The sequence below is a fragment of the Euleptes europaea genome, chromosome 14 (assembly GCF_029931775.1).
Source record: "Euleptes europaea isolate rEulEur1 chromosome 14, rEulEur1.hap1, whole genome shotgun sequence".
Lineage (NCBI taxonomy): Eukaryota > Metazoa > Chordata > Lepidosauria > Squamata > Sphaerodactylidae > Euleptes > Euleptes europaea.
Window position 1 is genome coordinate 20,108,452 of NC_079325.1, and position 13,676 is coordinate 20,122,127.

At 42.3% G+C, this 13,676-nt stretch overlaps 1 protein-coding gene across 1 annotated transcript in view; it reads left to right on the top strand.

Annotated features, from left to right (window-relative positions):
- UNC5D (unc-5 netrin receptor D) overlaps nucleotides 1-13,676 on the top strand; it is a 423,168-nt gene that overhangs the window by 223,366 nt on the left and 186,126 nt on the right. Inside the window, exons 3-4 of the mRNA XM_056860892.1 lie at nucleotides 6,469-6,612; nucleotides 13,359-13,462. Of these exons, the coding sequence (XP_056716870.1) occupies nucleotides 6,469-6,612; nucleotides 13,359-13,462 (248 nt within the window). The remainder of the gene's footprint in view (nucleotides 1-6,468; nucleotides 6,613-13,358; nucleotides 13,463-13,676) is intronic.

Here is a 13,676-nt window from a genome sequence, read left to right on the forward strand (position 1 = left end):
CCCTGACACGATTCATTAATGCCATGTTTCCTTCCGTTATATCATCTGAACAAATCCATTGGAGCTTCAGAGACTTGGCACCAAGCTGCACTGACTGGAAGTTATAATATTAAGTCAATAGACACGAACTTTGCTGTTCCAAAAATTGGCTAGAACTTTATCTAGTGGCTGGACTCAGTGGTAGAGCATGCAGAACCAGGCAGAACTAGATTCAGTCCCCAACATCTCCAGTTAAAAGGGTCACGTAGTAGATGGTGTGAAAGATCACTTCTGGAGACCCCGGAGAGCCATTGGTAGTCAAGAGTAGACAAACTCAGCTTTGGTCTGCTTAAATCAATTTGCAGATTTAAGTTCAGCCTACCCATTGTCTTCACCACACTGAACCATCTACACACACACACACACACTGCTGTAACGAGCCGTGTGATTTTATCATGGTAAGGCTTTTGTTGTAACATTAGGCAAATTAATTTAATGTGCTTAAAAATACTATACAATTAGTCTTGAAGAGGTCTATAAATTTGCAAGGGCAGATGATTATCCTCTCCCTTCCGTACTTTACTGACAATGAGAGATATCAGGGATGGGTAATAAAGAGTAAAGCTCCCCCATCCTTTTAATTTCCTGAATAAGCCTTAACCCTTTTTCTGTGATAGCATCAAAAATAGCAGCGGTATCCATGCATGAAGGTGAAGTAGTTTTCATTAGTCACTGTAAGAGAAAGGGCAGTTTGCAGGTTATTTAGTAGGGATAGGACCTATATTTTCTGTAATTTACCATTCCAGATTTGTATCTAATGATGGTTATTCCAAGCACACTTAGAGCTTGCTCCTCCAAGTGTTTCCTCGGAAGCAAGTTCTGCTGTGTCAATGAGATTTATTCCCTCTCAGAGCCATCGTGGATCCTAGGGTTGCCAGGTCCCTCTTCACCACCGGTGGGAGGTTTTTGGGGTGGATCCTGAGGAGAGCGGGACTTGGGGAGGGGAGGGACTTCAATGCCATAGAGTCCAATTGCCAAAGTGGCCATTTTCTCCAGGTGAACTGATCTCTGTCGGCTGGAGATCAGCTATAATAGCAGGAGATCTCCAGCTGGTACCTGGAGGTTGGCAACCCTAGTGGATCCCCAGACAGCGACTCCCTTTAAACTCTCCATTGCCCCACCCAGATTTAAACAAAACACATGCAAACAAACGGCTTGCCTTGCCGATCTCTGAGGGTCCCCAGGATTACCAGAGCACCTAGAATTTTGTCCCCTTCATCCCCTGCCCTTAGTGGCTCTGTAATCTACCAACTATACGTAAAGGCCAAACTACACTTGGAACATATTGGATTTCATGTCTTTTTTTTAAGGCTTCAAAGTAGCCACCTGGAACCCAGTTTTTAAGTCCTCTCTCCCTGCACTGTTACTCCCATGCAATTCCACTCCCTCTTCCCAAGATTTTCAAGAGAGCCAGCGTGATTAAGAGCAGTGGACTCTAATCTGGCAAACCGGGTTTCTGTCCCCACTCCTACACGTGAAGACTGCTGGGTGACCTTGGGGTAGCCACAGTTCTCTCCGAACTGTCTCAGCCCCACCTACCTCACAAGGTGTCTGTTGTGGGGAGGGGGAAGGAGACTGTAAGCCAGTTTGATTCTCCTTAAAAAGGTAGAGAAAGTCGGCATGTAAAAACCAACTCTTCTTCTTCATTGTAAGCAAACTTACTCATGTTTGTGCTGTTTTCTGCTCTGGCTGGGTTTGCCATTCTGGCTTTTAATTCTTAACAGCTTTTGTTGTGTTTTGTGTTTTATTTTGTAAGTTGGCTCAAGCAGGTTCTCTAGAAGTTTCTAAATAAGTGTTAAGTAGTATAAATTTTATTTATTTAGTTTATTCATTTATTGATATTCTGCCGTTCTCGTGGGGGCTCAAGACATTGTGAGTCAGTACAGGCAACAAAATGGGACATTCATCAAACAACGATGTCTGTGCGTCAAGTCACAGCCAATTTATGGCGACCCAGCAAAGGGCTTTTAAGGCAAGCGAGAAGCAGGGGAGGTTTGCCATTTCTTTCCTCTGCAGAGCCTTCATTGGCAGACTCCTGTCCAAGTACTGACCCTGCTTAGCTTCTGAGATCAGGCTATACCATGCCACCTTCCTTCAAACAATGCATTGGGACTGTAGAAGTCTGGAACCAACCAGAAAGAATTGAAGTGAAACATAGGTATTAACATGACACATTAGGTGTTGCAAAAATTATATAATAGGATCCTACTTACAATATGCCATCATATTCCCTATTACTATGTATGGGTGTGAAAGCAGGACATTGAAGAAAATTGATAGGAAGAAAGTAGATTCTTTTGAAATGTGGTGTTGGAAGAGAGTGTTAAGGATACTGTGGACTGCCAAAAAAAAAAACACAAAACACACACACACACACACACAAAAAACAGTGGGTTATAGATCAAATCAAGCCTGAACTGACCCTAGAAACTAAAATGACTAAACTGAGGCTTTTGTATTTTGGTCACATTATGAGAAGACAAGAGTCACTGGAGAAGACAATCATGCTAGGAAAAGTTGAGGGCAGCAGGAAAAGAGGAAGACCCAACAAGAGATGGATTGACTCAATAAAGGAAGCTACAGCCCTCAATTTGCAAGGCTGCCAAAGATAGGACATTTTGGAGGACATTGATTCATAGGGTCACCATGAGTCAGAAGCGACTTGACAGCACTTAACACACACATACACACTTACAATACGCTATAGACAGCAGTATAGCCCACAGTCCCTAATCAGTTATGATTAAAATAGAGGCTGTCTTGCAAAGTAAGCTTTCTGGTATGGCAAAGTGTTTTGATTTCACATTGCAAGTTTAATTGGGCCACTCCATTTCCAATTGAGATCTGACGGGATCAGGCTAGCTTTGCCATCCAGGTCAGGGCATCCAGATGGATAGATATAGATAAATGCAAGTGTATACCATCAGTTTCCAAGCATCCTTACTGCGACCATCGGGGGGGGGGGATGACAGCAACCAGGTATCTCTCCCCAGTGTGGTATTTCTTGTTTGTTCTTTCCCCCTCAACATTCTAATGGTTTTAACTTTGCTATGCAAGCCACTTTGAGAACTCTTGCGTTGAAAAGTGGAAGAATCCAATACCAAGTGATGGATGCCTGTATTGGTAAAGCCTTTCACATGTATTGATGCAACCAGCATACTTCCAGAAGGATGGACATCGTGTGCATTAGACCCCCTTTGTAAGAAGGGTAATAAGATTGACCCTGAGAACTATAGACCTGCCAGTCTTTTGGATGTGGCCTCTAAACTCTATATCTACTTTCTTTTGAATGAGGAATGGGAAGAGGGCAACTTAACTTATTTTTTGTTGAACACGAGGGCCATAGCACTATTGATCTGTTCTGTTTGTCAGATCTTTTGATTCATAAATGTGTTAATAGATTAACAATGTATTTTATGCATCTTTGATTGATTTTTTTATGTTCCATTGATAGACAGTGTCTCTGTGATGGTTACAAAGATAGAAGTCCCTTTTTTCTGACTGAAAGACTGTGTTCTGATACTCCTAAGAGATTAACAGTGGACTTTAAGAAACCACTTCAAGAAGTGCAGATAATAAGTGTAAAGTGAAAAAGTCTATTTATCTTTTTCCTTTTAATTTTTTATATCAATGAAGTGATTCAACAATTATAATTTTAGCCCTTTCCCCCACTGATAATTGAGAATTGGAAGGTCACCGTATAATTATCTGCAAATCACAGGACACTGTGTTCAGTTACTGGCAAAATTGGAGACTATTGTAGTCGCAGTGAATTACTAACTACGCAATTAATTAAATAATTGTATTAATTAATTTTCTATGCAGGGATGCTTGGGGCCATAAATGGACACCGGAGAGGCATAAGATCAGAGAGTGTCATTTTCAAAGTAATTATGGGCTTACTTTAAGGATGATGTTTTATGAAAGCTTCATTTATCTGCAATTGTTTGAATCTGAATCCTGTAAAGTGAATGTAAAATTCCATTGTTCCTTGTTTGGTGGACCCCATGTTTGGTGGGTAAAGTCACCAGCCCAACATTCTGAGGTGTACGGAATTGTTCTGAGCTGGAAATTCCCCCAAATAAACGTTTAAGACATTTGTTATCCCGACTCCCCAGGACCCCAGCTTTGCCTCTCAGAGCAGAGGCTGGTTTTCCGTGAATGGTAGCCCAGATTCATAAACCGATATTTCCATTTTCGAAGAGACGTTGTTAACCTAAAGGCTGCTTTTGGAACAACCTAAACACTGAGATTTTAGTTAGTTTCAGCTTGTTGTTGATGCTTCACTGTGTTATTGCATTTTACATATTTTACAAAAAAAATAAATCTGTATCCCACTTCAGTTGTTTACTGAAACGTGGCATTAAATGTGCAAAATAAAGTTGGATAGGGACATCGCTTAAAATGAGGACATATTCTGTATTGATTTAATTCCTTTATTCCCCTCCTTTTCCCTCAGTGGAGATCCAAAATGGCTTACATTGTTCTCCTCTTCTGCTTTTTGCCCTCACACCAGCCCTGTGAGGTAGGTTGGTCTGCAAGTGTATGAGTGACCCAGGGTCATCCAGTGAGCTTCCACAGCAGGGTGGAGATTCAGACCTGGGTCTCCCAGATCTAAGTACAACACTAACCACTAAACCACACTGCCTCACCCTATCCAGAGAGGATCATTTTTTTTCTGGGGTTCTATACTTAACATTTTTGATCTGTTATATGTAGACATCACTGTAATCAAAGCTACAAATGTCAGAGGGATCTAATTAAATATATATATTGTATTTAAAACATTTATTAGTCACCTTTCTCACTTGCAGAACTCAAATATACAAGATTCAGAACTGTTCAGGGTCACTCTCTGATTATTAGCTCTTCCAGACTAGGATCTGAGAGACCCATGTTCAGATCCTGGTTTCACCATGAAGTTAACTGGATGACCATGGGCCAGTCACTCTCTCTCAGTCTTTCCTACTTTATAGGACTGGTAGGATAAAATGTAGGAGAGATAACTGTATATGTTCTTCTGAGTTCATCATCATGTTACCTGTGCAGTCCCACATGGGTGTGCAGCTTTGCAGCGGAGATATTTTTAGAAGCTCTAAAAAAACAAAAACTATTTCCAAAACCATTTTGGGTTGCAGTAGAAAATGGGAGTCCCATTTACCAGAGGAGCCAAGCCAGCTTATTATTTTAACACATCACACTCTTCTAGAAGCTGGTATTACTTAATACAATGCTAAAGGCACATTACCAATAAAAATGCACCATGTGATTCATGAAAGCTCATACGCTGCCAGAAATGTTGTTAGTCTTTAGGTTGCTACTGGACTCTTGCTCTTTTTTGCTGCTACAGATAGACTAACACCATTGTTATGTATCTTTAGTTATTTCTCTAAGCTCTTACCTAGTGTGTGGGCATGTGTCGATCCCCCTGTGGCTACCAATGCATTGATTTATCATGCTTCCCTCTTATTGGTGACAAGAAATGACTTCAATTTAATGATGGAGTAATTTCAAGGTATAGTAGCAAAATTGTCTAACAGCCCATTCTTAGCTGTTATGCATGGATGGTATTGCGAAGCACTTTTCGATCAATGCCACTGTAATAGTGGGGAGATATTCCCTGCTATGTATTTCACTGTTTTTATGAAAAGTTTCTGCAAGGAAATTCTGTAAGGATATGAAACCTGCTCCAACTTAGAGTAATTAAGATTTCTCCTGGCCAATAGCAACGAAGAGGTTTCTCACATAATAGCTCTTTTTACCTAGTAGTTGTGTATCAAAGGTGAACTTATTTTCATTTGTCATGGGTTGTGCCTCTGAGAGACTCTTAATTCTGGGCTATTGATATCCCATGGGGTTTCTTTGTATATATTCTTCAGTTATCTAGTCTGCTGTCAAATCAGTTTTATTTTATTGCTTTTGGCTGCTGATGTGTTGTCTTTCTTGGTTGTGGTCACATGTTGGAACACATAAAGAGAAGACAATCCTGTCTGCAATAACTCAGAAGTAAATCCTATTGAGTAAATCCTATTGAGTACATCAAGAAAATTCACTTAAAATGATAGCCACAACTTCCTGCTAGTTTTATTTTATGTGTGCTTGTGTGTGTTGTGAGGGAAGCGAACCAATATTAAAAAACAAAACAAAAAAACCAGCAAAAGCACAAATGGAAGATTTTTCAAGGCAGATATTTATGTAGTTCTGAAGCCTGTCTTGGCAGAGTAATGCTTTTCAGCTCATGCATTCTGACCTAGTTGGCTGTTAGAATTTAATTAGCAGCCATATATTATTGTCAAAGTAATTAAAGCTTTGCCTTGATTAAAAAAAATGGAATTGTTTAATTAAAAAGAAAAGGTTTGCCTAACCTTAGCGTTATGCCTGAGTAAGACGTTCCATATCAGCTAATTCTCCTGTATCTTTCCCATTCAGGCTTGAAGGTTCGGGAAGCATACATCAATGTGACAAGGCAGCAAGTGGAGGATTTTCACGGGCCAGAGGACTACTGGTGTCAGTGTGTTGCATGGAGCCACCTAGGGACTTCGAAGAGCAGGAAGGCTTCGGTCCGCATTGCCTGTAAGCAGTTGGGACTTCTAGCAGAAAACAGTAATGATGGGAACACATTCTGCAGCCTCTTCTGAAACAGACTGCCTTTGTATAGATCTATGGTAGATTTGGCATACCGTATGCAGTTCTGGTGTCCCCCTTGTCAAAAGGGCAACCCAAAGGATCGTGAGGTTAAGAACATAAGAAGAGCCTTGCTTGATCTGACCAGTGGTCCATCTAGCCCAGCATCCTGTCTCATACCGTAGCCAACTGGGTTTTCTGGAGGGACAACAGCAGGGCATAGAGTCCAAAACCTTCCCCATTGTTGCTTTGTAGCACTGGTATTCAGAGGTTTACCACCTCTGAATATGGAGGTTCTCTTTAGTCACCATGGCTAGTAACCACTGTTCTCTATGAATATGTCTAATACCTATGGTTGCCAGGTCCCTCTTTGCCACCAGCGGGAGGTTTTTGGGGCAGAGCCTGAGGAGATCAGGGTTTGGGGAGGGGAGGGACTTCAACGCCATAGCTTCCAATTGCCAAAGCGGCCGTTTTCTCCAGGTGAACTGATCTCTATTGGCTGGAGGTCAGTTGTAATAGCGGGAGATCTCCAGCTACTACCTGGAGGTTGGCAGCTCTACTAATACTTTTGGAATTGGAACTCCTTCCCAACAAGGACAGGCTAAGGAGTTCAACGGGGGGGTCAGTTTAGAAAAAAAAAGATTATTAATGGATTACTAATAAATATTGATTAAATTATGCATGGTGTGAAGTTAGTAGATAGAGCATTTTCTCGCTTCCAAAATACTAGACCTCACAGGTACCCAATGAAGTTGGGTAGTAGCTGCAAGTCAGTGAAAATGAGAAATTTTCTTTAAAAAAGAACATAATTATTGTGTGGAATTGATGGCATGAACCTCGAAGATTGGTGAAGATTGGGTCGGGGGTCCGATTTTATGGAGTCCGGAAGGGGTCGCCCCCTCCTCCATAGAGAAGTATTGTAAACTTTACTATACTTCTCTATGGAGGAGGGGGCGACCTTCCAGACCCCATAAAATCAGACCCCCTGTCCCAAACTTTACCAAACTGGGGTTTCATGCAAGGAGAGTCCCTTGAAGTTACGCTGTGAATTTGGTGACTCTACCTCCAAAAATGCCTCCCCCAGAGCTCATTAAAACTTCCCATTGAAAAATGCCTGGAGGAAGCCGAAGCCAAAAAAAAGCTGAATACCTATTCGATTGATTCGGCGATCGGCTATCTGACTTCAGCTTTATTCCCAGGTTTTGGTGTTTGGTAAAACTGAAACCCAAATATTGCCGAAACGGCTAATTTCGGGTTTATTTTTGGTTCGGGTTTATCGATATGCACAACCCTAGTCCTCCAGTAGTGCGGACTTGTTCAGTCCTTGACTCCCAGATTAACCTAGAGGTTTACTGACTATTCTGGTTCCTGTTGTATTTCAGCCACTCACTGAGCCACAGCCACTCACTGAATACTCTAAACATTTTCCGGAGCTCTATCAGAATAGAACCCAAACCTGGTTAAAACCAAGGTATTTAGAAGGCTGAAATGCACCTTACTGGATGCAGTTTAATTTCGTCTCTAATAGTGTTGTTGAGATTTCCTTTTTCTCAGTTTAAATATTCATTGGCGGTTTTATCTGGGTTGCTTTGAAGTGTTTATGGTTGCTTGCTTTTGCTTGGAATAAGCCCTGCAGGTGTCACAATAAGCCCATGCCAAAAAAACAGGAGAGAAAAAAGATGGAAATTGAAAACCTACTGAAATATGGCTGATGATAAGGGTTTGCAGATGCTGCAGAACTATTTAAAAGGATGTGCCTGCTACAATTTTTAAAAGGAGATAGGACTGAGGAATACATTGACAGGCTCTGCTAGCCCTGCGGCTCTGGCTCTGCTTTGGGATGCTGAAATACATTTTGTTCAAGGGTAGGTAGGAAGTAGTGTATTGTTTTAGCTCACCTCCCATAATAGTACTGTTGTGTTTCGGTATGGCACTCTTCTAGATACAAATGTATACATGGTGCCATGCTAATGTATTTATCCAGATGAGTAACCAGTGAGAAGTAGAGATTTAACTAAGGCTACTCACAGCAGGAAAAGAGGAAGACCCGACAAGAGATGGTTTGATTCTATAAAGGAAGCCACAGCCCTCTGTTTGCAAGACCTTAGCAAGGCTGTTAAAGACAGGACATTTTGGATGACATTGATTCAAAGGGTCGCCATGGGTCGGAAGTGACTTGACAGCACTTAACATACACACACACACACTCACTGGATTGGATTTGGACCAAGGATCATTTTAATGCCCTTAAAAAGTATCCCCACGTTTGGTGAGGGGCAGATACTTAAAAGGAATGTTAGAAATATTCTCTGGGATTTCTGGTTTTGTTGTTGATGTTGTTGTTTTAAAAATCCAGTCGTTCATTAGCACAGTTACAGAGCTTTAAAAAGTGTGTTTTCATGTGCATTAATGGATTCATTATTGCCCGGCAACAGGCTTTTAAAAAGTCTTAATTCCACAATTTTTTTAAAGCCAGGCATTTCTATGCATTAGTGCAGAGCAGTGGACTTAAAAAAAAGTCTTTTAAGTCCACATTTTTTTAAAGCCAAGCATTTATATGCATTAACACCACAGCAAGAGGGCTTTTAAAAAAGAGTCTTCTAGTGTGTACATCAGTATGCGTGCGGATCAACTCACAGTGATGGGGCTGGTAAGAGAACGCAAGCAACGTCCTTTCTGCTGAAGAAAAATGGAGACCAAGACAGCATCCCCAACAATGGATATAGAGGAAAAATGGAAAAGCAAGGAAATCAGCTTTGTGTACCCTTAAAACTGGCAGTTTTCACATCGCAAATCAAACATCGTGAAAAATGTGGCACTTTGGTTTGAAATGCCTCTTGTGGAAAAGGACTTAAGGGAAGTCTGTCAGAATGGGACAGAGAGCCCCCCTCCAACATGACAGAAAGCATTGTTACTTGGCAGACTGCTCCCCAAGTTTAAAATACTGGGCAGAAGGAGAGAATGGCTTTATTTTCTCCTCAGACAAGCCAACTGTTTCTTCTTTCTAGGCCCCTGTTTCTCCAACTGTGCTTGCAGACCTAGAATTTGTTGTTAAGAGACTGTTGTCTTGGCACAAGGGAAAAAAAAAGTGGTACTGAGTTCAGAGTGGGAGTGTAGGGTTGCCAGGTCCCCCCTTGCCGTTGGCAGGAGATTTGGTGGGGAGGGGCGATTTGTGAGCATTCAGTGCGCACACACAATAACGTGCCTTCCGGGGTAAACCCGGAAGTGACAGGGACACTCTAGCATACTCCTTCAAAAACTCGATGGTTCCCATAAAGGTTTTTGAGGGACAGGCTAGAGTGTCCCTGTCGCTTCCAGGTTTACCTCGGAAGGGACATCATTGTGCCACCCTTTAGCCGGCCTGTTTCCCTCGCAATTGCCCACCATTAACAGGCACCTGGCAACCCTATGGGAGTGGAATGAGAGAATCATGCAGTCACCATTGTGTGTCACCATTCCAGATCTGTGTGCCACCATTCCCATTGGTCTTCCATTGCTGCTTGTAGTCACTTACCATGCAAACCTAAACAAAGTTACACTTCTGTAAGTCCATCGAAGTCCATGGGCTTGGAAGGGTGTAACTCCTCTTGCAATTCCCCTGTCCATCTTGTAAATCATCTTCTGTGTTTACCTTCACACGTACATCTAAAAATTCTACGGATGCATAAATATGCCCTCTTTTGTTTCGTTTTTCACTTTTAGTTAATTAGTTGATTGATTTAATTACTTCTGTTTATACCCTACCTTTCTCCCAGTGGGAACACAAAGCAGCATAAGTCATTCTCCTGCCCTCCATTTTATCCTTACAATAACCCTGTGAAGTAGGTAAAACTGAGAGTGTGATTGACTCAAGGTCACCCAGTAAGCTTCCATGGCGGAGTGGGGATTAACACCTGTGTCACTCACATCCTAACCTGACACTCTTACCACTATACCACACTGTTGTTGCAACCCTGTTCACTTTTTTGATTTTTAGTTCTGGTGTTCCTGATTTGTGTGTGCATGGGGGATGGGTTGGCATTTTAAGACAAATTGTACACTACTTTACTTTATGCACCATTTATACCCAAGTGATGAAAAACAGGTATCAATTTTAATAATAATCCTATCAAATTTGGTTAGTATAGTTGGGGGCAAAAAGATGACTGTTGTCTCATCCTGAACAAGGAAAACCCATGACAGAAACAGAGTGTTTATGAAATTCAGTAACATCCTTAATATATACAAGGGACACAATCCACCAATGACCCCTTGCCTACAAACTTTGCATTAAAAAAATAGATTCCCCACTTTGAATATGAATATGTGGGCCTTGTGTAAATGCACATAGACTTGCCCAATCATGAATATCCATGCAAAAGGTCCCAGGTTCAATCCCCACTTCTCCATTTAAAAGGACCAGGTATTAGGTGATGTGAAAGATTTCCACCTGAAACCCTGGAGAGCTGCTGCCAGTCAGAGTAGACAATACTAACCTTGATTGACCAGTGGTCTGACCCAGTATAAGGCAGCTTCATGTGCGTTTGTGATCCCTAGCTGATTCAGAGTAAACCCAGGTTAATTATCAAGCCACTGAATGCTATTCTGTTCTAAAATAATGGTTTTTTTCATGGTAGGTCTTAATTGGAAACAATACAAGTAGATAGTGTAGGATTGTCTCAGGCCAATAACACATTGCACACAGTTGCGTATATACCTTTTTTATTATTTGGAATTTCTCCCCCACCATTCCACTTGTTTTTTGGATACATTATGATATGGGGAGACCTGGCATTTTTCACGGCTTTGGTTGTCAATAGATTCCCCTTCATCTTGCCACAATCAATGCACATTAAAAAGTAATGCTTATCCTGCTGAGCGGTAACTTTTACATCAAAGTAATGTGTGAACCATGCTTTAATAGAGAGGGTTTAAGGGAAAATTCTGCTTGGACATGGTCATTGTATGCCTTCCACACAAGTCATCAGACATTAAGAAATGAACTTGCAGATGGACTGCTCTCTGCATATTCAGATTTTTTTCCCCCTACAATCTTCCCCTCTCCCAAAGATGTCTGCTGAACTGGACCCCATTGCATCGAACAGCTGGATAAACTAATAACACCAGCCTCATGATTTTTATAAATGTCTGTGATTTTTCATTGGCTGATTTGCTTGGAATGTGTGAATTATTTGTATTTCATTGCATTAGCAGCCATAACAGTGAATGAGCTGATAATTCCTCAGCATTGCAAGGCTGAAAATGCCTATTATTCTGAATTGAATTTTTATTGACTCTTTTTCTGTGCTGTGCATTTTCTTTCCTAACATGGAAGTGTAAAAAGAGAGCGAGACATTGAATGGAAGCATTTGGATCAATACTAGTGGTCTGAGCTCTTAAGCCACATGGGTGCTGGCTCCTGGAGCCCACCTGCATACCATGTGCCGCTACCTGCATGAAAATCCTTTTAATCAATGGAAAGCCTAGGTAATCGGAAATTAACATGAAAATAACATGGATTTAGTCAAGCCACAATGGCACTGATAATTAGGGTTGCCAACCTCCAGGTACTAGCTGGAGATAACCTGCTATTACAACTGTCCTCCAGCCGATAGAGATCAGTTCTCCTGGAGAAAATGGCCACTTTGGCAATTGGACTCTATGGTACTGAAGTCCCTCCCTCACCGAACCCTGCCCTCCTCAGGCTCCACCCCAAAAACCTCCCTGGCAACCCTACTGGTAATCACCCAACTCTGTGCATTACTTGAACCATAGCCCCATTGGCCTGAAGCCCTGCTTTCTGTGCTCCGCCTTCAGAGGTGAGGTGGGTGGCAAATAGAGACAGGGCATTGCCATTTGGGGAGTCGTTACCTGCCTTATCTTACCACTCATTACATAATGTGCTCTATCTGTATGCGTACCGAAGCTGAGCTTCAATGCAAAATACACGTGTGCCAGTCTTCACACGACATGACAACAACGCATATTAGGAGCATTGCAGATAGTGCATGGTCCTAATAGGCACCATTTCTGGGGGCCCATATATAGGAACAAAACATCTGAGAAGGGGCTAGACACACCTCATTAGCCATCCTCTTAAGAATATAAGAAAACCCTCCTTGATCAGACCAATGGTCCATCTAGTTCACCATCCCACGTCACACAGTGGTCAGTCCAATGCCTTGAAAGGCCTGCAGCACTGGCATCAGTACATCTGTTGGGAGTATAGTATTGCTTTGAAACTTCATGCAGCAATACACCTAACAGCACATTCCTGAGCCTGAAGGGCAAAAGCTCTTAGGAGGCCAGGAAGGTGCCTCCGCGGCGTTTGGGCCCCCTGCGCCAGCGTCTGAGCAACTTATGCCAGCGTCCCACTGCCATAAAAGCCCGTGCCAATGTCCCAGGAGTCGTCCTGGCATCCCGGAAGGCATTCCCAGGGCGTTCTGGCACCGGGGGGGGGGGAGCCGCCTTTAGGCAGCCTCCAAAGCCCTTCCAGGCCAGGAACACCCTTTTAAGGTGGCATATCTCCCGTGCAACCCTATGAAGAGTTGCATGGATTTTTCACACCGCAGGGAGGTTTCGGGGGGGGGGCGGCTCAGGCATTCCTGTCAGGAACGTGCTGTAAGCTGCTTTTCTATATCTGCTTCAGTAAATTGACAAGGCCGTTCTTCAGGAACTCTTTGCAGCCTTTAACATATGTGTCTCCTTCTTTCCAGATTTACGGAAAAACTTTGAACAAGACCCTCAGGGAAAGGAGGTTCCTATTGAAGGGATGATAGTCCTGCACTGTCGGCCACCAGAGGGAGTACCTGCAGCTGAGGTGAGGGCTGATTCCTGTGATGTTTCACCAAGAAAAAGCAAGAGTATTAGCTAGTCATCTTTGTTGCGTCAGGTTATAATAAGAACACTAATTTGCATTCCAAGTGGACCCCTGCTTTCTCTGTCATAAGGGAAACAATCGGGCATTGACATAAACCTCACAAGAGTCTCAAAGATTATTTAAGCTGGCCGGGTGGAATGTTTTTCATACTGCC